The following is a 23,810-nucleotide window of genomic DNA, read 5'->3' on the forward strand; positions in this document are numbered from 1 at the left end:
ATTTGTATTCATAATAATTTTTATTTGTCGTCAGAATGTATTATGGTGCATTAGTCACACATTTTTGTTCTCAAAAACAGTGCATTGTGTGTAATACAACTGTGATTTTTATTAAATTAGTTAGTTTTTAAGGAAGGCCAGAGCTTCAGCTGTGTCAATAGATTGTTCCCTTTAGTTAACGTTATTTAAAAGATAATGATCATGTCCCCTTTATTGTATTACGAGCATCCATTCCCATTGGATAACGGAGAATTTTACACCCGGAAGTAAGTATTCTCCTTACTGTCGATTGATTTTACAGTGATATCTGAACTACTCATCAACTCAAAAACACCAGATTATCCTTGTTAATTACACAACATTGATTGGTTTAAATTGTGTGCAATGCTTTTGTATTTTCCCCTTCGATTCGGAGAAACGAATATTTGTTCGGAGTTTTTGGATGGCAGAAGACACTACACTACCCAGAATCCTCAGCTATCGTTTGGGACTACACCATGTGCTCTGTTTGACAAACCCCGTGATCAGTCCTCAAGCTCTGTGATTGGTTGACCTCCAACAGCATTCCATATGAAAAAAAACGTTTTGTAAAAGATAAAATCATACTTTATTCAGCAGTGCTTGCTTTACTCTTTGAAAGTCATCACATTAATGCATTGTAATAAATGGTTTGGCTGCATTAAATATATTACACATCTATCGTAGTTCTTTATTTATCTACAGAGATCGGGCATCAGAATAGACCGGAAACTATTCTTTTACCGTTCTGTTTTAATTTCACAATAAAGTTAGTAGTAATAATCTGTTTTGATATTATTGTTTTTTATTAACTACTAGACCGCTGGGTCATGTTAAGACCATCTTTTCTATGTTGCTGTGGGTTTTTCCATCGCTTTTGTTACAAATATCAAAACAATAACAACATATATCCGTCGTAAACTAAACCGGAAACAGCAGTATATTTTATTTTGTTAACACTTTAAACTTGACAGTTTTTTAACCCGCACCTCCTACTGGTTAAAGCACGTTATTACACGTTTGGAGTAATTGCAATGCAGGAAGATTATGTTGCTTTTTAATGACTGTTTAAAATGCATTTTTCTTAATGTCTTTCATTTTTGTAAAGCACTTTTGAATGTGTTATATTTGATGAAAACATTTAAATATTAAGAGTACATACAAAATAGTGGGAAAGTAGAAGGTCAATGATATAAATATAGAATAGAAAATATCAAGAAGATACTGTAAATAATATCTACAACAAAACAGTTTAGTGCCTGATAGGAGGATGTGCAAAACAGACAAACTAATAAGGCTTTATTTAAACATTAAAGAATACTTTAGGCTAAGGTCTTCTTTTAAATAAGAAAAAAGCTTTGGGGGTATCTATCTACAGATACATATTAAGCCTGACAAAGTGCTTAACGTCTAATATATTGCATGGTTTGTTTTGGAACTTGACAATCAACTTTCCTGCAATGTTAACTATGTTGAAGCATTTATTTTAACTGATATTATACACATTAATTATACTCTTATGTAGATAGTATAAGAAATGTGCAGAATATGACAGTTTAATGGTGGAGGTACACACATATTGATAGATGTCTTGTAATGCACTGTTGAGGAACCTGTGACCCAAGTTTTTCATTCATTGCATAACTACACCGTAGTTGTGTATATGATATGTCAATAAACCTTTGAAAATCTTGAAATCTTGAAAGGGATGTGCAAAATATCAATTATATGCAGTCTTTAATGAACGATTAGAGAATAACGAGTAATGAATATGCTTTATACGGATCTGCAGATAAATGTTTAGTCTTCTCGAGCACCAACTATCAAATATCTCTCCTGATTGTTGGCACTTGACAATCACCTTCCCTGAATTTTACTCAGGTGTAACTAAAGTCTGATTTAAGGGTTGTTTATATTTCACATCATTAATCCAAATCTGTAAAGTAACTAAAATAAATGTAGTGGAGTAAAAACACCACGTTAACCTTAAAGAAAGCCCTCAGGATTATAAAAGACCCCCATCACCCCAGCCACAAACTGTTCTGTCTGCTGCCGTCTGGCAGGCGGTACCGCAGCATCCGGACTAAAACCATCAGACTCAGGGACAGCTTCATCCCACAGGCCATAAGACTATGAAACACCTGAACTTAGAAACAACATCCATAACATTCATCTGGCTGCTACTTAGAAATTATTTATCTAATATATCATATTCACAATGTAGTGACTGCTTTTTTGTCTTTTGTTTTCTTAGTTATGTTCTCTTTTATATGTGTGTGTTATGTGTAACGTTGCTAACTTCTTGGCCAGGTCAGCATTGAAAATGAGATTGTATCTCAATGCTTTTATCTGGTTAAATAAAGGTTAAATAAAAAATAAAAAAGATTCCAATCTGTATATAGACTCTTATTGCACTATTTCACTATTTTTTCTGTGTATCTGTTTTATTGTGTTGCACTGTTGGAGGAGCCTGCAACCTAAGGGGGGGTGGGGGGATAGGACACGTTCGATTCCTGTTTTGAATAGTGTGCCGTTGATGGGTTTCATTCCATTTCAAGGTGCTTTTTGACGCTCCGTGTAAACTTCGCGCACTGCCACTCCAACATCCAATCACAGAGCTTGGGACTGATCACGAGGTTTGTCAAGCTAAGCACATGGTGTAGTCCCAAACGATAGCTGAGGATTCTGGGTAGTGTAGTGTCTTCTGCCATCCAAAAACTCCGAACAAATATTCGTTTCTCCGAATCGAAGGGGAAAAATACAAAAGCATTGTACACAATTTAAACCAATCAATGTTGTGTAATTAACAAGGATAATCTGGTGTTTTTGAGTTGATGAGTAGTTCAGATATCACTGTAAAATCAATCGACAGTAAAGAGAATACTCACTTCCGGGTGTAAAATTCTCCGTTATCCAATGGGAATGGACGCTCGTAATACAATAAAGGGGACATGATCATTATCTTTTAAATAACGTTAACTAAAGGGAACAATCTATGGACACAGCTGAAGCTCTGGCCTTCCTTAAAAACTAACTAATTTAATCAAAATCACAGTTGTATTACACACAATGCACTGTTTTTTGAGAACAAAAATTCGTAACTAATGCACCATAATACATTCTGACGACAAATACAAATTATTATGAATACAAATAAAATAAAAGAAGCCTCCCGTGAGTTACTACAAGCTATAAAGTAGATTTTAAAAACGTTTTATAGAATAAAAGCTCACTGCGGGACGTTGTAGAAATGCGTGTGTGCACCACGACAAAAGAGCCTCATTCACTTTACATTGGGGTTTTTTGCGTGGTGCCGACACGCAAATGTAGCAGAATGCGTGACTCCACCACGCAATGTGGTGTTAAGGTTGCGTGGTGGAGTCACGCATTCTGATGAGATCAGGTTGGTTTGGTGCCTGCACCACGTCTTTTTATCCGGTCGAGTCTTGGAAGACCGGAAGCTGTGGGGTTCATAAAAACATGTTCTTACTCAATGTCAAGCCACCATTATTGTTTTTATTTTAAAATCGTATAATGTCAGACATTATACGATTAATGGAAAATAAATGGGCCTCAGAGCCTCAGAATACTGAAATCTGTATTTTTTTTAATGTTTTTTTCCTTCTAATTTGTTATTGTTTTATAAATAACACACTGTTATTTACTCACCAATAACACACAATTATCCTTGTTTTTATTTATTTGTTTAATTCTATAATCTCTGGCTTTTATTGGCGTCCTCCAGGAACTGAATTTCAAAATAAAGTAACAGGAAACAGACGTAGGCCTATAAGGGTCATTTCGAGAATCATTGCAATACACACCCACTGAACTGATTACCCAAGATCCTCAGCTATGGTTGAAGCTCGGTGATTGGATGTTTTAGCCGCAATGCACGTTGGGATATGGTGTTAATGCGATATGAAATACGAAAAACATTTCAGAGTTTATGATGGCCGAAGACACTACACTACCCATAATCCTCAACTATCATTTGGGACTATAGTTCCTTTGCTTGAAAAACCCCGTGATTAATCTTCAAGCTCTGGGATTGGATGTTGGAGTGGCAGTGCACCAAGGTTACGCTGAGCGTCAAACAGCTCTTTGAAATGGAACGAAACCACGGCAGACTTTACAAAACTGGATTTGAATCATAATTCATATGTATAATATCAGTTAAAATAAGTGCTTCAACATAGTTAACATTGCAGGAAAGCAATATATTAGACGTTAAGTACTTTGTCAGGCTTAATATTTATCTGTAGATACCCCCAAAGCTTTTTTCTTATTTAAAAGAAGACCTTAACCTAAAGTATTCTTTAATGTTTAATTAAATGTTAATTTGTTTTTCTGTTTTGCACATCCTCCTATTAGTATCTTTGTACATCCGGCACTAAACTGTTTTATTGTAGAGATCACTTATAGTATCTTCTTAATTTGTTATATTCTATATTTCTATCATTGACCTTCTACTTTCCCCCATTTGAAAGTATGTACTCTTAATATTGTTTTCATCAAATATAACATATTAAAAAATGTATTCAATAACATGCTTTAACCACTAGGTGGTGCACACAAGGTACACACAGCATACAATACCATAATAACTTGTTATTATTAGTGTAGGACACTTATGTATGTATAACATCTGAAGATGTGTAGTTTTATTCATGTTTTCACATAATTTTACAAGATATATTATTTCACATGTTTTATCTCTACACATTAATATCTGATTTGTAAAACATCACAGACAGAAAGGTATATCCGTCATTTAGGTATTGAAATTCTGAATCCATAGATGTGTCTCCCATCACCCATAACCCCTGACTATTCTCTCAACTCAGTATTTACATTCTTATATTCAAAGAAAAGGGTTAGGGTTAGGGGTAAGTCCTAAAAGTCCTTTTATATCAGCTGTGCACCGTTATGGGGTAAATATAACCTATCAGCCGAATTAGTGTTGATACTACACGGAGACGTATTGTGTGAAGAGAAATTTAAGTTGTTTAATTGCTGATATATTTATGATCCACGTCACGTATTCAGTTTCGGTGGCAGTTCTTCCAGTTTGTCCAGAAGTCTTCTCATCAGGGCTCTATAAATAAAGAACTACGGCAGATGTGTAATATTTACTGCAGCCGAACCGTGTATTACAATGCCGTTATGTGATGACTTCCAAAGAGAAAAGCAAGTACACTCGGATTAAAGTATTATTATTATTTAATTTTTTTTAATGTTTTTCGGATTTCATATCGCATAAACACCATATCCCAACGTGCATTGCGGCTAAACAATCCAATCATCGAGCTTAAACCATAGCTGAGGATCTTGGGTAATCAGTTCAGTGGGTGTGTATCTGTTTCCGTTTTTTTTATTTTTAAAAAGCCAAAAAAGCCAGAGATTATAGAATTAAACAAATAAATAAAAACAAGGATAATTGTGTGTTATTGTTGAGCAAATAACAGTGTGTAATTTAGAAAAGAATAACAAATTAGAAGGAAAAAAAGATTTAAAAAAATACAGATTTCAGTATTCTGAGGCTCTGAGCCCCATTTATTTTCCTTGCGGACGGCAAAAAGAGTCCGACATCATACGATTTAAAAAACAATAATCGTGGCTTGATATTGAGTAAGAACATGTTTTTATGAACCACACAGCTTCCGGTCTTCCAAGACCCGACCGGACAAAAAGATGTAATGCAGGCACGAAACACATTACCAATAGAAATACATTGCTTTTAAAATCGTTCTGTGACACGAAAAAAAGGGGAAAATCGTGTTGGTGAACACGAATCAATAGATTAAATGTCATGACTATAACACGAAATGCCGTGAGACTGGGTTGTTGTGATACAATCAAAATATATAAAAGCATGCTTACATTTGCTGATATTAGCCATAACTAGCTAATGTCCATACCAGACCAGTTAAGCAATAGCAGCAAAAGTATTCAGTGAATGAAAAATTAGCTAGCCTGCGTTCAAATGCTTTTGAAGTCGACTTTTTACTTTTAAAATAATGAAAAAGCTATTTCTTCTTGTAAAAGTAACATATTCTGGCTCTAAGGATTCCTTTAATGTTAATTACTTTGCATTTAGTTTAATGGCTAACGAAAAATGCTAGCAGATAAGCTAGCTAGCATTAGAACTAGCTCTGCAACCCATGGCCAAGGGTTAGGTGACCCTAGCCTTGAAGTTTGTTATTGTCTGTTCACTCTCCCATGTTAGAACAAATGGAAAAGATATGGCATACTTTTTTATTTTTCCCACATATGTTTGAGCCATCATTATCTCATGTTACACTTCCTTCATTCCTTCTCATCCCTTCTCTCGCCCTCACCATATTCATGACAGTGAGGACGTAGGTGGTGACGTTGTCCCTGCCATGTTTCTCCAGCATCTTCCTGTCTGCCACCACCAGGGTCTCCACATTCAGACCCCCCACCCTGTTGGTGTTAATGGGTGATCTCTTTGCCCTTCCCGGCCCTTCCGCCTCGGGTATCGCAAACTCGTCAGGCATTATGAAACTGTCCTCAGCGGGAGGCTTGGGAGCATCTAGGAGGGCAGAAAGGGAAGGACGGAAGGGAGGAGAGATGGAGAGAGTGGGAGAGAAAGAGATGGCTGTGAGGGTCAAATGAATGAACTGTCTTTTTCCTGGCTCGTGCCGGGTGATAGGAGTACAAGCTCTGGTGTTGAAAGGACAGGAAATGCACTCCCCACGCTGCTTTCTACCTCTCACCACAAGAATGGAAGATACAACTTTAAACTGGCCTGTGGACCAAGTAGCCTCAGGCTGATTTAGCTGTATTACACTGGACTAAACGCACTTAAAAACATTTAATACAGACATTAATCTTCATAATGTATGTGGACATATCCAGCAACCTCAGAGTTATAGGGTTCACTGCTTTATTAGAAATACAAAATGTCCCCTTTCATGTAATGACAATGTGATAATGCTGCGAAAATGCTTTATGTTTCAGAACTGTTTTTAGGTTAGGCTCACATTTTTTTTGTAATGATCTATGCCCTTTCATAATCTAATTGTTTTTGTCATTTGTGTAAAAGAATGGCCAACATGTTTTTAATTGAAGATGGATAGATTCGAGACAAAAGTAGAAATCAATGACCAGTCAAAAACGATTACCTTTTAGTTTCAATATATATCAGAATGATATTTTTTATTGAATATTTTCTAATCATTAAAGGCTTTTAAATATGAATATAATGTTATAAAAAGCTTTAGGATTTACTTTTAATATTTATTATATTAGTATTTCTAATTTATATTACATCCTATAGTTTTATGACACGTGGTTTCATGAATGGTGCTGGTAAAAAACTGGAGAAAATGAATATTAGGTGCCCTTACATACATTGCTTGTGGCGTCCGCAAAAGTGTTGCCTCTGCAGCTTTCCATGCTGATAGTCGTGGTGATCATGCTGCTGATGATGATGGTTAAGATACGGGTTGTCAGGTTTTGCAGAACTGGTGTTGTATGGCCCGCTTGATCTTCTGTGAACTATGTGTTCCGCTGAGCGTTTGTAGACCACATGCGGGTGGTGACCATTGGGGGTGCTGTAGTTGTGTTGTTGAGCCAGATGTTGTGGCAGGGGGGCGATCAAGAACTCCTCCTGAGACACACGGATCAAACCTGACTGGAAGAAACACAAACAAGAGATGTGGACATTTAGTGAAAAATGGAATTACTTACAAAAAACACAACACCTATTTTCCAGCAGAAGGTATTGTTAGATTTTATCTTTGACATTATTTGACTACTAACCATGGCATCATTTTTTCAAATAGTCCATAGTTACCTCAGCCAAGGAGGAAATGTTTTCTGCTTGGTTTGACTGACCGCCAGCAGATTTATGGAACAATTACTGGCCCTTTTCACACAAAACTTGGTCAATGGAATTAGCATGGGCGAAGGAAGAACCAATCACATTTTGGTGAAGATGTTAACCATGTTTAACTTATTTTACTTGGCAATATATGGAGCTTGAGCTGCAAAAATTACAACGAAATATATACAAAAATGTATTACAAGCAGAAAAATGAGGTGAAGGCCCCCTACAGTAGCAACAACAACTCTGAAAAAGCGATCAACATGTTGAGCAATAAATAAATAAAATGTTAGCGTCTATGTTGTTTCCACATTAAAGCTCATAAACACACCGAAATCAGAAGTACTACTCCACAACTTGCAGTAAGAGGACCATCCGAGGGGCATGTGAATGCAACATTGGCCTTGGCAGAGGACCTAAGGTTCCTTGAGTGCCTTTCAAGTTTCAAATGTATTTAGAGCCCAAACAAAGTGCAAATATGCCAACTATTTGGAGGTTGTGCTAAATGTTTGTGCCTTGTATCTGTTTCTTTGTAAGTTTTGGGACGAAGGATTCTTCCTTGTGTATCTAATTATCAAAGGTTGTTGGTCCTCCTGTACCTTCCCTTAGAAATAACATAGTTATTTGACAGGTAAATGTACAATATCACAGGCACCAAGCAAGACAATGATCTATGATTCTTCTTTGATTCTGACCCTTGGAGCTGCATGACTGTCCTCATATGCTAACAGGCCTACTGCATTTGGAAATATGCGTCAAAATATGTATTGCACCTGCTGTACATTATTCTATCTTTGGTTATTGACATACCAGCCTATATACACACTTTTGCAGTCATTTCCATTCACAAATTGTACAAAAAAACACCTCCACCATGGCACTTGCTTGGACAGAGCTATCAAGTCTCCACTGCCTGGCCTAGACGGAGCTACAGTGCAGCTGAGGTAGCTGTTAAATGAAGCAATGATTCCTCCTCTCACAAGAGCTCACACACATTTCATTTCCAGATCAGCCCCACCTACGCTTATCAATTATCTCTCCTAACATCAGGCAGATGTGCACATGCGAGAGCATACAGCTGTTAAGGGGAGGATATGTCTCATTTAGTTGGAAGACAGTATAGCGTGAAATCAGTATTTTCCTGGAGAGCTGAGATTTGTATTTAATTGATTTTATCTAAAATGTGTGTGCAACTAGAATGGCTGTTCTTCTTCTTTTGTCATAGCAGCTGACTGGTGTTTTGTTGGTCTCACTTTAACTCGAGTTGCCTTAGCTGCCCTCTGAACTGAGCTACTGAGCTACTGAACCTTAAACATTCTGTCTGACTACGGAATTCAACCTAATTCCCTCTGTAACGCACCCGAATGCACACAAAATAGCTGTGCAATCACACACATACACACACAAACTTCCATGAGGGCACACGCTCACTGACTTTATCAAAAACATACACATACACCCATTGACCCAGTGCCCTCTGATCTTTTTGCGAATGCGTGTCATCTACTTCACCAGCAACCTACTGGTGTGTGTGTGTGCGCGTGCGTGCCTGCGTTCGTTCGTTTGTGCGTGCGTGTGTGCGTTCGGAACCCTTGCTCCTGTTAAGCTGATCCCATTCACCCCAGAGTAGCAGGTGGCAAAATAAACAGAGGGAAGACAAAAGAGAAGTCATGGCGAGGCTCCTGTTGTCAAAACATTGCCTGGTTACATGGCAGGCTGCCCCATCCATCCATCTATCCGTATATCCATCTATCCATCCATCCGTATATCCATCTATCCATCTATATATTCCATCCATCTATCCTTATATCCATCCCTTCCAGCTGCCAATACATCTTTCGTCTCTTCATAAATCATCTTCCCTATCTCCTTCCATCAATCTTCCATGGTGCGATGGCAAGTTTTACAGGAAGTTAACTGTCAAACTTCATTATTTTGAATACATGTAAGGTCCACATGGTCTAGTGCTTGGCAGTTTTGTTCTGCAGCATCCATGGTTTGAACCCCAGCACATCAATACCTGCCAAAACAGCCTTGAGCTAGATACTCCACAGCTACCTGCTCCCACTGAAAGTCTCAACCTGCAAGTATTGGAAAGAAAACGTCCCTGTGGGCCATGAATGAAACATATCAAATCAAAGACTCGATTTTAAGAAAGAAAAGGTCCTTGGCAAAAGTGACTGCAGATTCCCAAAATACATCGGAATTCAAAACAGAGCTTAAGGAGGTCAAAGGAGGTGTCTCCCGTCAGCATACACTGCTGTCGCCTCTTATTTGCCCATCTTTTCATCTGTCGTTCTGTCTGGCCTTTGCATCAGACCTGACCTGTAAAAACATACACCTCATCATCACATATTCTTCTTTTGAGGAGGTCACGATTTACATTTTTTCTTAATTTTGCGAAAGCTTCTTCTGTTAAACAATATCAGTGTGATATTCAGGCAACAACGTATTTTAGAAGAATATACTCAGCTTATTAACCAGTTAAGCCCCAAGCCTGTTGTTCAGGTCTCAGGCTCGAAAATGACATTCCCAGAACAAATGACTATAACTTAACTTCTAAAAGGGGTACATTAATAATCTTTTTTCTCAAAGCAATGATACACCTGTGAGTTGGATGTAGAAAAGTCAGAATCAATATAGATGTTTTTATTTTAAAGTAAATTCAGATTGAACATAGTAAAACAATTTAAATGATAGTTTCCGTCCAGAAAAACCCCATTACTTATAGTGAAAACCACCCTTAATGATGGGATAGTAGACTAAACTGGAACTCCAAATGGTTCCAACTCAGGAATGACTGACGAAGAGGATGATCTGGATCTACAACTTCCTGACCCACCAGATGAGGAAACTCATCAGCTCCAAAACGAGAATATCAACCCCGAAGATCCTGTTCCAACCAGATATTCAATCAGAACAAACAGGAGACCACCACAACGTCTCATTGCTGAAATATGACTTAAAGAAGTCAAGAGACTGCAGATAATTGAACAATTACAAAAAGAACATTTTTGCTAATGACAGTCATTTAAGTTAAAACATTGAGACATTCATTTCTTTATTTGATCACTAAGAATAAGAGACCTTTCTTACTGAAATTCTTATTTACATTTCGTTAATATCAAAAGTCAATGTTCATCTGAAACACTACAGTGACGATATTGATGAAAATGTATTCCATCTGCGTTGTGTACTGTACGTTTTAGTGAACCCAGAAGACAAAAAAAAACATACAACTAGACAATTATCTGTCCTGAGATGGAGCTTCAATGAACCCCTGACTATTAAGCTCCATGCAGATAATGCATATACAACATTTTTCCATCTGTCAATTGGTGCCTTTGGCCTATAAATGTAATGACGTGAGATGAAATAGATAGATGATGAGTCGTATAGAGTTTCACAGACGTCCCTCCGCAGACACCAGAGCAAGGCCAGCTGTAGCGTTGATACCTCTAGTTATCTCCCCACATTAACACTTGTAAGACTTGGCTAGATTAAAGGGATGCACGCTCTCTGCTGAACACCACTTTACTTTCCTCCCACGTTTACTTGCAGACTCACTCGTTTCTCTGACTCTCACACACAGATTCACACGGTCAGATAACAGGTTAAACAGGCCACTTTCAATCAGCAATAGTACTTTTTTCTACATGCAAAAAACGCCCTCAGAACGTTTATCTTTCCTCGTCTAAAAGTCAATCCAAGCCCCTCCAACAAACAGCTTTCTCTCTTTGGCAACATAATGGTTTGTGTCATGGAAGAGAGTCTTTAGCTTCTCTCTTTATAAACTCTAGTCTCTTTTAAGGTTTCTTACCGTTATATTATAAGGCAAATGAGTAAGTGCTTACATGCTGTTAAAGACTAGTGCTGAGCCGCGAGAAGCCCCAAGCTGGTGATTACCGAGCTCTAAAGCACATCTGCACTCCAGCTCAGCGGAAAATCACGTGAACGGTGCTCCTGTATGATTTTTTTCCCCCTCACCACACAGAGAGGCCCCTCAGGCATCAAACTTATTCAATAGAATCACAATCTGAGTAATTACAGTTTGCTTGAGTGAATGATGTGTCTTTAAAAAGGGCTAAGGACTGGGTAGAGGAGAAATGGTAATTTTGGATCTTGGATCAGAGGAAGATGGTACAGTAGAGAAGTGCCAAGCAGCAATGACAGGGTAATGCCCTCTCCTTGCATCCGTTTAATTTTTCCTTCTTTGACTTCAAATAATTGCCTTTCACAGCTCAGACAAGCTGGGATTGAAAAACAACACAGCCTTTTCACAAATGCACTATATCCCTGAATTGTATCTTGACATTACCAGAAGGAGCTGTAGGTGAGACAGCAAATGTGCAAATTATTCGAAGTGGGTATTAAACAGACTTTACCCTGCCATCGGCCTTAGAACCGAAGTCTGTATAATATTCAATTGAACCCATATGGTCATTTACACGAAGACAGAAACAAAATATCTGGCGAGGCGACAAGATTTGGGGACTTGTCGTTTATGGCGCCAACCGCCAGTCAAATGTAAGGAATAGCTGGAGATTGGTTTTTCATGACCATTTCACAAAGCGCAAACATGACCGCAGTGTTTTCGTGTTATGTCGTGCCTTCTGTAAATTCTACCAGGGGCAAATTACCATAAGCTCAGAACGCGTCCTTTACTGTCAATCTCTTTTTTCTGCTTCATGTCTGAAAGGGCAACTGGGAAAGCCAATCAGGATTCGTGAACTGCAGCTAGGCCGTTAACAACCACCCCTTTAGTGGTATTATGTCTAGATAACCCTCGTCCTGTACGACTGATTAGTCTCACAATGTGTCAATAGCCCGGAGTCTTGCAGTCCCTGTTTAGGCTCACTAATTGTCTTTGAACAACCTACTGACACCCTCTAAGCATGTCTAGGGAACATAGCGAAGGTGGGCACACACAAAGAGAGAAATTGATGGTGTTGCGTGAGTCTTTTGTCATTTGGAACCATTGGGCACGGCCCCACTTGCTATCCCGTGTAGACACCACAGGGAACTGGAGGACTACTCCCACACCAGCCCATGCAAATGGAAATGTCCTCCTTTAAAGTGCTCTTAATTGCTCTTTAACTACGTAAGAGCAGCCCTAACACATTTATTGAGTTGGAAATACATTGCTGCTGTGATGCAAATTCTATAATTTAAATGAACTTAGAGTAAGGCTGTCATTTGTTTGAATCACACCTAAATACCCAGAGAAGAAAAATGTACTGAAAGTTGAAAAGGTTCTCAGTTAAACAAAGGTCTGATATTGATCGGCTTTTCTATAAAAAGGTGTTAACTACAAACGTCCATTAAAAAGAACAACTATAAGGTTGAACATTCTGGGCTTCTAGTCAGCTTCCAACACAATACAGCAGCTTCAAGACAGGAAGGCAGCCGAAGGTTCATGAGAAACACAGTTTTACTTCACCCTTGGTTTAATTTCAGAGGGCTTATTTATGTGTTTCAGTAGAACAAATATTTGCAATGTACATTTTGAAAAAAGTTAGAAGAGTTCAGCTTGCCCCCATATTGCTTGTTTTCAAACATGACAAACTCTTGACAACTGAGGTGGCAATTTCCAAATTAGCATCGCCCATTTTCAGAATAGCCAATTATGAGTATCAGACCCAGATTGAAAAACCCATTAAGCTGGCTGGGTAAAATAGGCATCTCGTAAGAGCCCCGACATTCTCTGTAAACAGTTTTTTTTCCAAAGTACTTGTTATTTTCCTCACCGCATCATTACCCTTAGTGTCTGCACTGATTGAGGTTATTTCCAAAAATCTGGATCAAATGCTCGACAGCAGTCGCAACATGCGAAGAAGAAGAAGATCTCTTCCTCCATATCCATCCCATGTTTCCAAATAAAACTCTCACAACTTAATGAAATTAACAGCACACAATTAAACATTTACTGCTTATTGGCCTTGTGTAGCAATGACTTCTAATGTTTATGACGATTGAAATCACATTGAACCTTAAAGACTAGACATCCATCTTTCTACAGCAACCATTTGTTTACCCTCTGCCACACAGAAGCCACTACGGTTGTGTTCATTTACCCAAGGTCCTGCTATCTTCACTAACTTGTCATATACGCAACACTAACAGTTAGGGGATTCTGAAAGACAATGTAGCCCATGTAGACAATTGTAATGACAACTTCCTTTCGACACATCCACAACAACTCATTATTGACTTGACACCAACACCACCAGTGACAACGGCAACTGCCCCTCTAGCTATACAACTGGCTGAGGATACTTTCACTCTTTCTAAAAAGAAGACACATGTTGACCCCTCTCCGTATTTTCCAGTTTATGCTATACTAGAAACTGAGATAAAGACCACATGGATTTCACTATAATGTGATTCAGTGTTAAAGGCTGTCAAACGCTAGCTGAGGACTTGGTATTTCACAATCAACTGCTCTGCATTTTATTTGAAACACCTACTGAGCTGATGTTTCATCCAAGGCAACACAGACTAAACATAAGCCAAGTAACATATATGATACTCCTTATCAACCTGGCAGTACTTGGCACTTTACTGCAAGTCTGGACTGTTTACCACAGCACCAGCGAATGTAATATAGTGATGACAATAGTGGGCCAGATTTGATGTATGGGCTCTGTTTGTTGAACTTTCAGCATCCACTTGAGGACTTCAACACCAGCCATTAGTCTTGTGTGAGAAAGACCTTGCACAGACTAGAAAGGACGTACAAGCACCCACACATACACCAAGACTTTCTGTTTTTTCTCTCCTTTTCACACACACAACATCCCACACCCATGCTGAGTCTGACCCCCCCCCCCTCTCCTGCTGGCATCTAACAGTGGGCACTACATCACTGTCAGCATCCAAACCACCAGGGAATGGCTCCGGGCCACTCTCCTCTTGTAGCGCCAAGCTCTGAGCTCCTCCGTGGAACGGCCCAGTGGCTGAGTTATGGCCAAGTCATAGAGGCATATTGTAGCAGGGAGATGTTCCAATTGGTTTGCCTTTACAGAAAACAGACAGGTACAAATGGCCCAAGTGCTGGCAGGAAATCGGTCATTCAAGTGTCATTTTAACCCTGCAAAAGCCTAAGGGATTTGGAATACACTGACAAATGCACACACATCATATGATGTCCATGTTCCCAGCCCTGAGGTTGAGTAATCATATATTGTCTCGGTTCCACAAGGAGTCTAATGGGATTACAACATCTACACATGTTAAATATTCAAACAGAACAAGTGTGTGTATAAATATACGCCTTTTTGGCCAACTTGTTTTATTTTCCAGATGTAGTGCACGGACACTTTGTCAGAATGACATTTCAAAATCCCATGCCGTAGTTTTGGAGTGTTACTGACAAATCTACATATTCAATGTTACAAATAACTTAAGAGGCTTTGAAGGCTTTGGATGTCACATTTTCCCAACAAGTAATGGAGCTCGGTCTCATATATTCACAGGGTGTTCTACGACCAAAAGCCTTCTACAGTACAAGCAGCATCAATAACAAGGCCCGGGAAAAGAGCAACAACATTCTTCACACTCCAGGGAGTCCAATGACTGGTAGAGACAGACAGTCGTAGGTCGTAGGTTGAGCTCCACTCTCACAATATTCATTTGTGGTTGCCACAACATGCGGCACCGTGTCAACGACGGCCATCAGACAGGTTTGATCTGAGCGGCCCTGAAAAGATGAAGGGAAGGAGGAGAAGGAGGAGGAGGAGGAGGAGGAGGAGGAGGAGGAGAGGAGGAGGGAGGAGGAGGAGGGGGAGGAGGAGGAGGAGAGGAGGAGGAGGAGGAGGGAGGAGGAGGAGGAGGAGGGGGAGGAGGAGGAGGAGGAGGGGCTATGACACTTTCTCTGTTTTTTTTTCTTTCACACATGGGTGTTGCAAACACACATTCAAGCTGTAAACTGTAATACCTGGGGGTTGCTGGGTCATTAGGCCAACTCAAAATCGACAACCTATAAGTCTCCGAGCCCATCCGAAACATAGCATTGTAGGAATCCTCACCACCAAGTGTTATGAGTTCATAACATTACGAAGAGTATAAAATAATTATCTGAGCTCCTAATAATGTAAATATATGATTCAATTGAAATGTTAATAGAGGGAGATGAACAGTAGAATTAGAACTTTTGACACAAAATCTAAACTGTTGCACGGTATACAGTTTCAAGAAAGCTTTTGCAATACACTGCTGTTAAAACATTAAATACCCTATTGTATTAGTTTTGGTACTTTACGAATGATTGTGTTTTAATAAGAGCCTTATTTATGACTTGCGTCAATGTAACCTAAGCCTATAAGGTTTATTAAAAGTGAAATAATTACTTAATCTTCTCACAACTGGATAAAGCACACTGAAAACTCATTAAAAGACAGCGCGGAGGGTGCACCAAACTTAGGACTTAGGAAGTTCTATAGGAAGAGGAAAAGGGATCCCTTTAATTGCAGCTAATGGTCACTCTTGAAATAGGAGCTCAGTTTACTAAGAGTCTAACCTGGGTCTGACCTGGCCTGCAGGGGCTTGGGAAAGGTCACAGTAAAGGTCATGGTCAGCTAGGCCACAATGTGAAAAGCCACCCTGGCGTAGGGTGTATGGCAACGCTCAAATGTTTCAGTAATGAAGGCATGTCAGGATGTTATTTAAAGGAGTCACACAGGGCAAGTAAAAAAATGCTGCAGCAAGTGTATTTCTTAGTTTGCATACAGTTTTGACTGCAGTGCACAGACCCTAACATAAACCATTAGTCTTAGAAGTAGCATCATAGCTAACCTGTAACACAATAAAAAGGACACATTCAAATGCAGACAATACTAAGGTATTTATGATTATGTTTAAAGTGCAAGGCACTTCAATATTCCCTCAATATGTTGCATGCAATATATCCTACAATAGTATATCCAGGGCTGTAATGATTAACAATTGAACATATCTGCGATTAAAACTATAGGGCAAACTAAAAATCTAATTTCAATCATTTGTGATGGGAATATTGTCACTAGTTGCTGATATTGTGTGGCCCAATCATAATATAATTCATCAAAAATAATTGACTTATTCAACAAACTTTGTGCAAATCATAAGGTTTATTTTTCAGTCATTAATTCACAAGCTACAAACAAGTGTCAAAGTTCTGATTATTCTGAGGCTATATGGTGTGACTTTTTTTCTCACGGGCACCAGCCCAGATCCAGACATGCCCAGGTCACCCCAGAGAGAAGAAACCTATCCTGGGAAGGGGTTGGAAGGACAGAGGGGAGCAGTAAATCACTTCTCTTCTCTGAATTCACACGAGTGGTGAGCCTTGACTACATGCTAAGAACCTGTTAGAGTCCAGGCTGACACCCCCACCTCAACCACCCACATATACACGAGCAGAGAGGATTGGGGTCAACCAGAAAAGCGACGTCAGATGAGAAACCCTTGAAAGAAGAAAGAGAGAGGAGCCTCCCCCCTCTCCACTTCTCTTTCAAATCAGAGAGCATTACATCTGAACAACATCCTTTCATCTCTCGTGCAAAAGAGTCGGACAACTTAATTTCACTGGAGCGTGATGCTCGATAAGGACACAGAGAGAGTAATTAAAAAGCAACAAATAACACCACGTTTAATTAATGGGGATTTACAATAGAAAATCCGTCTTTGACCAGTGATCCATTCGGCCCTGCTCTTAATACCATCTCGCCCTGGTCTTCATTTAAACAGATGAATCCGGCTTCCATCTGCTTGGCCTGGGCCAGGGTGCATGTTTAAATTAAGTTGTGAAGCTGGTTGGTTGCCGATGTATTAGAGTGCCCTTGTTGTATGTATGTATGTACCAATTTAATTTAGTGTTGTTAGTTTTCTTTAATGTAAAGTAATGTAGTTGTCCTGTGTATATATGTATTGCTTTTGGCTCTATGTCTTCATCCTACGTATGTGATTTTTTGTATGCTGAAAATCAATAAACATATTGATAAAAAAAAAAAAAAAAAAAAGTTGTGAAGCTGGTGCTGACACCTCTGCTGGTATTATTAAGCAGGGTCAAGTCCAAAAATCGTATTCCAAACACTTTTTTTCCCCCTTTCTCCTCTTTCCTCTGTTGAAAGGAGACAATGACATGAAGTACGAGGACTTCGTTTCCCCTCCAAATCCCTTTGATATAAAACAGTCCATCTTTCCAACTCTCTATAAAGAGACCATCCATCCTCCCTGGGAGCTTTAACCCCAGACAATGAATTCACATTATTCTTCCACAACACTGTCTTTCTCTTGTGTTTCCCTGGATTTCCACGTCTTCTTCCTTTTTTCTTCTGACGTCTTCTTCTTTACCATTGCTTTTAATCCCACCTTAATCTTTTTCTTGAGCCTGTCGTTGCATCGGGAAGGCTTGAATGGCTCGTTCCCCATTTGTACTTAATCCAAATATTCTTGGTGAAGGCCTAGATGAAAAGCAAGGGTCAACTGCTTTCGATGTTCTAAGCCTTACACCAGTCGAACAAACGGACACAGTGATGCCCAAAAAAAGAGAAGCGAGAAAGGCCTAGAGTTCCCTTTCGATACACTTGTCATGTTGGCTCACTTTAAGCGTTTTATTTTTCTAACAGTGTTCCCTAGAGAGATAACAACATGAGTCTATTCAACAGGCTGAGAGGACATCCCAACAACGGGCCGAGTGGACATCCTAACAACGATGGCCCCAGGGTTGCACTTGGGAAGAGAAGGAAAACAAAGTAGGCAAAGGCTTGCGAGGAGTGAAAATTAGATCAAAGTGTTTGTTGCAGCCCATTCAAATGCAATCACGACCCAATCATTGTGTTCTCGCAGAGCTTTTAAGAGGATGGGTCAATGGTGTTTTATTGTGAATGGGAGCTAGCCTAATGAAAGGGACAATGTGAAGATTAGCAGTGCCAGCCAGGCGGCTCAAACTTCACCCTGGCTTTAATTGCTGCAAACAAGAGGAGATGTTGAGGCAGGGCAAACAGGGGACAAATGGGCAGGGCAAGCACAGAAGGAGGCAAGAGGAGCGATGAAGGCTGGATGATGAATGGAGGTATGGCTTTTATGGAGGTGTAGTCTGTCCATCTGGTCCAGGCTAGTGGTGGATGTGTCAAGGAATGCATGTGTGCTGGTGGGCCGGGCACCTCATAAACCACAAATGAAAGCAGAAGATCCTGTAATTACTCAGTCCTTATGGTGGAAAGACACAAATCAACCAAAGTTCATAACAGTAGCAGCATCAGTGATATCATTAATTCTCTGTTTTGGATTTGCTCAGAATTTAAATCAACTTCGTAAAACTTTGTGGGTTATTTTAATTGATTCAAGTCCAAGACAAAGAGCCCTAACATCAATCTTGTGTTTGTGCCATAGACTATAAGGAGTGGAAGTAGTGACCATGTCTTCACCCATTGGTTAAATGACTACTGTTTTCAAGTTTTGAGTTCGGCAATTTGGCCTGCAGCATGTTGGTTTTAGGAACCAGAAGTGACACAAGACAGTGAGGCAAAAGAGAACCAAACGAAGACAAAGTAATTTTTTTGGCGACCAAAATGTTACATTCCCGAACTAAAACATTAGGTCCAAGCTTTAAGATAAAAACATGTCCAGACTGGACAACATCATGTGGTTGTGACCAATAAACCATATGGTAGCCACGCCCTAATGCATACCTTGCTTTACCATCGATGTTCACATGAATGGGGGCATAATTTACTAAATGAACACCATACTATATTGAAGAAGAGATTAAATGAGCATTTGTGACCATCAACTCATTAGGAAAATGTCTGGTGAGATAATTAATCAAGTAAGAAGTAGAATCCTTTTCTCATAGACTTCTATACAATTCGACTTACTTTGCAACCACTAGAGTCACACCCTGTTGGCTATTAGAAATAATTCAGGTTGAAGGCAATTCCACTTTGGCTTCACCTTTCAGGCACACAGGTTGCCGCTTGGTCTTTTGTTGTAGTAAATGTTGAGTTATTTTTCTAATAGTCACCAAACCCACTGGTCTACTGTGTATGAGTAAGAAAACTGGAAATAGTAGTGACCAAAACTTAGTATAGATACATAAACAAAACCTCTGACATGGAAAATGGGATGAAGACACTTGTCCTGTCACCTCCAATAGACAAGTGAGCTCCCGCAGGAATTACATATGGTGAGAGAATCAGTTGTTCTTGTCTGCCTAAGACTGCCCTTAGTGATCTGGTTTATTTATATTGCGTGCTGGCACTGCAAAAAACACTGCAACTGAATAATGGCCCTTTTTTATGTGCTGGGCTGTCATGTATTATTTTTCTCCTTGCCAGCTCTCATCCCTTCATGCTTCCATTCTCTTTATTCCACTCCGCCCAACATTCAGAGAAGTGGTTCATAGCACAAGAATAAACTGATGCTTACACTCATGGGTAATGATGTCATGTTACAGTTCATCCATATTGCCAAGGTCTGCATTGTGCAGACACTGACACGTCAAAACAGTCAGGTCATTGAAGGACAGAAGTATTGTAGGGCAGTCATGAAGCTTGAGGTAGGAGTGCAGCACAAAATCTGTTTTTTCAAATGTCCTCTTAACTATCAGAAAATGAAAAACATTCCTCCATGCATGTTTGAAATACTGGTTTGGAAATGTTTCTCAGACCACGTAGAGACCATGAAATCCCGTTAAGAATATAACCATATCATCAATTCCTAACAAATGATTACAATGCTTCAAGGACAAAGTAGTTTTGTCAAGTTCACACGACACAATTGTATCCCTGACTGATAGCAATGTCTGAATTTAAAAGACTTGTTCTGAGAGATCTGCCCTTGCCTCATAAATGCCCAAGGGATATGTAATAAATTAAATATCTGGAACAGGAGACACTTTCTGTTGGGTAAAAAAAAGGTTTGACTGGCTATGATAAAACAATGACACAAAGCCAATACGAGCTCAAAATATCAGGAACAAAAAGAATGACATTCAGAGGCAACAGTCCTCCGCCACAGCTAATAATACATGTGCATGCTCCTTGCATGGTCCTGTTTCCCGAGCTGGGAATTTGCTTTACCGAATCTAAGGTGGGAACAACATGGCTGCTATAAAGAAGATTTGTATATATAGTTTTTCCGACTTGAAAGGGTTTTCACATGAATTTATTCATATTCCAATACCACCGGAATCCAGCACACATACCCTATATGCCGATGTTGAAAAATGTGAAAAATACAAACTGTGCAAAAGAGGGCTTTTCAGGTTTTTAACCTAAAAAAACAAATCAAACACTGATTTACTGGCTTTTCCTTCCCAACGTATGTCAATAGGAAAATGTTTTGTTGGGCCCAATGGCATGAAGTAGCGGACACGGAAGTTGTAAATTCCTTTGTTGGTTGACTTAACATAGTTTGGTGAGCAGACAACTTGAGTGCAATTTCTCTTGGGGATAATAATGTTTGGGCTTCTGCTGCTGATCTCTCAAGTTATGTGAAAACCACAACTTCAGCATACCCCATTATGAGACAGATAGTGTTTCAATGTGATCAGTATAGTGTGTCACTTACCAGTCCAGAGCACGTAGATATGGCTGCCGAGGAGGCCGACAGGTTACGGATAAATCCCTGATAGAAGCAGTTGTGAAATCCTACATCATCCATCACCGTGGCAATGCCGTTCGAGCCCAGGGTCTGCACTGTGAACCCCGGGCCAACAACAGTAGACGGTTGCAGGTCCAGGTGCATGTCCTGCCCAAAGGCCGAGAGCCGATAGTGCAGAGAAGAAGAGAGGGACCTCTTGCTGCGATGGCTTCCCCGGGTCAGATCGTGGGTCAGGTATCCTCCATCAGAGTCCACCTCAACGGGGGTTACAAACACGTAGTCTGAGGATAATAGGGATGGAGAGGAAGTCACATGATAGCAGTAAAATAAGATTCTGCTCCAGGGGTTCATTTGTGTTTAATGGCATATATCCTGATTCATCTCCTTATAAATCTTCTGCCTAGAATATATTAGGCCAAGAGACCATTTGCATTAAGCCATGCTTATACGTGTCAGGGAAAAAAGTGAAAGTAGCTTCCAATTACTTTTGACAGTGGATAAATGTGGTTTTAAAGCACATCAAAGATGCGATCAAAACACATGGGGTCACATTTAGCCACTTTTATCAAGAAATGCACAGAGAAACATGACATTCATGACCAACATCTACACAGAACTGTCAATATAGAAATCAAAGCCAGGCGTTAAAATTACAGCGCTTGTGTGGAGTGAAAGGGTTCAACGCTCAGCTGTTGCTCAGAGCGCAGCACTGCAGATGGATCACAGATGGCTTTTGACAGAAGCCATAACTCCAACAACATCATACTTCCATGCATGTCACATATATAGGTCAACACTTCAGAACCAGGGGTTATGAATTTGTAATGTTCTGATGTATAAAGGCTTAGGCTTTTTCACTGTCCTTTCATTGTTGTAATTTTGACAAAAGGTTGGACTTTCTGCATTTTTCTTCATCTGAAACATTCACTAGTGTACTGCTCAGAGCAAACGGATGCTTTATTTACAACCAGAGAAAGAACTTACTTATTTTGCCAATAAATCAAAGTAGGAAAAGTAAATCATGTCAACTTGCTTCCTTAGATCATATGGGTCAAAGCAGCCAATGGGGGAATCCCTGCACTCCAGCTATTGCAGTAGTGTCAGCACATTCTTAAGACTTAAGAGGGGTTCCCAACAAATGTATAACCAAATAAGCCCCAAATTTAACAAGGAAAAAGTTATATTCCTAACAGGTTAATCCAAAGATATGTTACTGGCCCAATAACTAAGCCTGTCACTGCTTTATATTTCACTCCATGCAGATTATTTCTGGAAGAAACATCCAGAGATGTCAGAAGAAAAAACACTCACCGTGATTTAATCCGTGGCTGTCGCTGGCCGTAACGGTATGGGAGGTGTGGGAGCAGTAAATGTGCAGCGTCTGCGAAAAAATTATAATCATAAAGGAGCAGGTAGCAACAGGTTGCAAGATCTGGGAGAAGAAAAAAAGAAAGCCAAACGATGTTGAAACATGAGTTGCACTCTTTGGGATGACAATCACTTGTCTTACTTTTCACCACAATCAATTTTACCGACATAAATCATGCTGAAAGAGACACATGTGTGTTTGTTTGGCTACAAAACTAGATTGATTTATTTAAGAGTGAATTCGTGTTGACTGAAATGCCACATGCCTTGATAATATTCCAGGACAAGAGGGTGGACAGGAGCTTGACTGGGGTGCAGCCGACCAGCGGGATGGGTAAAGTCCATATCAGAAGAAAAAGGCAATCCATGGTGATGACATGCACGCTTACACCTCCCCCGTTACCTCCTAAAAGAGCCCAACAGTTGTAATAACCTGCGGTGTCGCATAATGCAATATGCACGCATTGTTTTGGAGGTTTTTCTTTGCTCGTTCAGGTGAAGTCGGCAGGATGCAGCAGCCGGGGGTGCGCACTGAAGCAAGGCGCACTCATGAGTGTGTGTTCGTGTGTGCAAATGTGTGTATGTGTGAGGAGCAGCGGTGTCGGTCGGGGAACACCGGGAGGAGTGAGCCGCTGACTGAGTAGTCAGCCCCGGCTCTATCTGAGAGGCAGCCGGCAGGATGGACCACAAGTCAGCGGCCAGCAGCCAATCAGCGCGTAGCATCATTTACCACTCGTAGATAAAAGAGAAGAAGAAAAAGAGATTCTCCTCTTGGCAGCGGAACGACTGGTGATGCCTTCACATGCCGCTCGTTTATCTGACAACTTTGTGAGCTGACATGTAACTTCCTTGTGGTTTTATGATGCTTTCTTTACATTTGGCATGTGACTACCTCAGTAAAATATAAAACGGTATTACACCTGATCCGAACAATAATGAAACATCAAAGACTTTGTTAGTTTTAATTGCATTTGATTTATGGTGAAAA

At 39.8% G+C, this 23,810-nt stretch overlaps 1 protein-coding gene across 6 annotated transcripts in view; it reads right to left on the reverse strand.

Annotated features, from left to right (window-relative positions):
• The window catches only part of adamts18 (ADAM metallopeptidase with thrombospondin type 1 motif, 18), a 102,605-nt gene extending 79,094 nt beyond the window's left edge, over positions 1–23,511 (reverse strand). For 3 of the 6 annotated variants that reach the window (XM_034201281.1, XM_034201280.1, XM_034201284.1), the window contains exons 1-5: positions 23,089–23,511; positions 22,766–22,886; positions 21,422–21,735; positions 7,396–7,678; positions 6,360–6,574 (exon numbers count right to left, since the gene is read on the reverse strand). In XM_034201281.1, coding sequence (XP_034057172.1) covers positions 6,360–6,574; positions 7,396–7,678; positions 21,422–21,735; positions 22,766–22,886; positions 23,089–23,190 — 1,035 coding nt within the window. In that variant the 5' untranslated portion in view covers positions 23,191–23,511. The remainder of the gene's footprint in view (positions 1–6,359; positions 6,575–7,395; positions 7,679–21,421; positions 21,736–22,765; positions 22,887–23,088) is intronic. The other 3 variants (XM_034201283.1, XM_034201282.1, XM_034201285.1) reach the window with 2 other exon arrangements.
• Between the last annotated feature and the right edge of the window lie 299 nt (positions 23,512–23,810).

This window comes from Gymnodraco acuticeps, unplaced genomic scaffold (assembly GCF_902827175.1).
Source record: "Gymnodraco acuticeps unplaced genomic scaffold, fGymAcu1.1, whole genome shotgun sequence".
NCBI classification, from domain to species: domain Eukaryota; kingdom Metazoa; phylum Chordata; class Actinopteri; order Perciformes; family Bathydraconidae; genus Gymnodraco; species Gymnodraco acuticeps.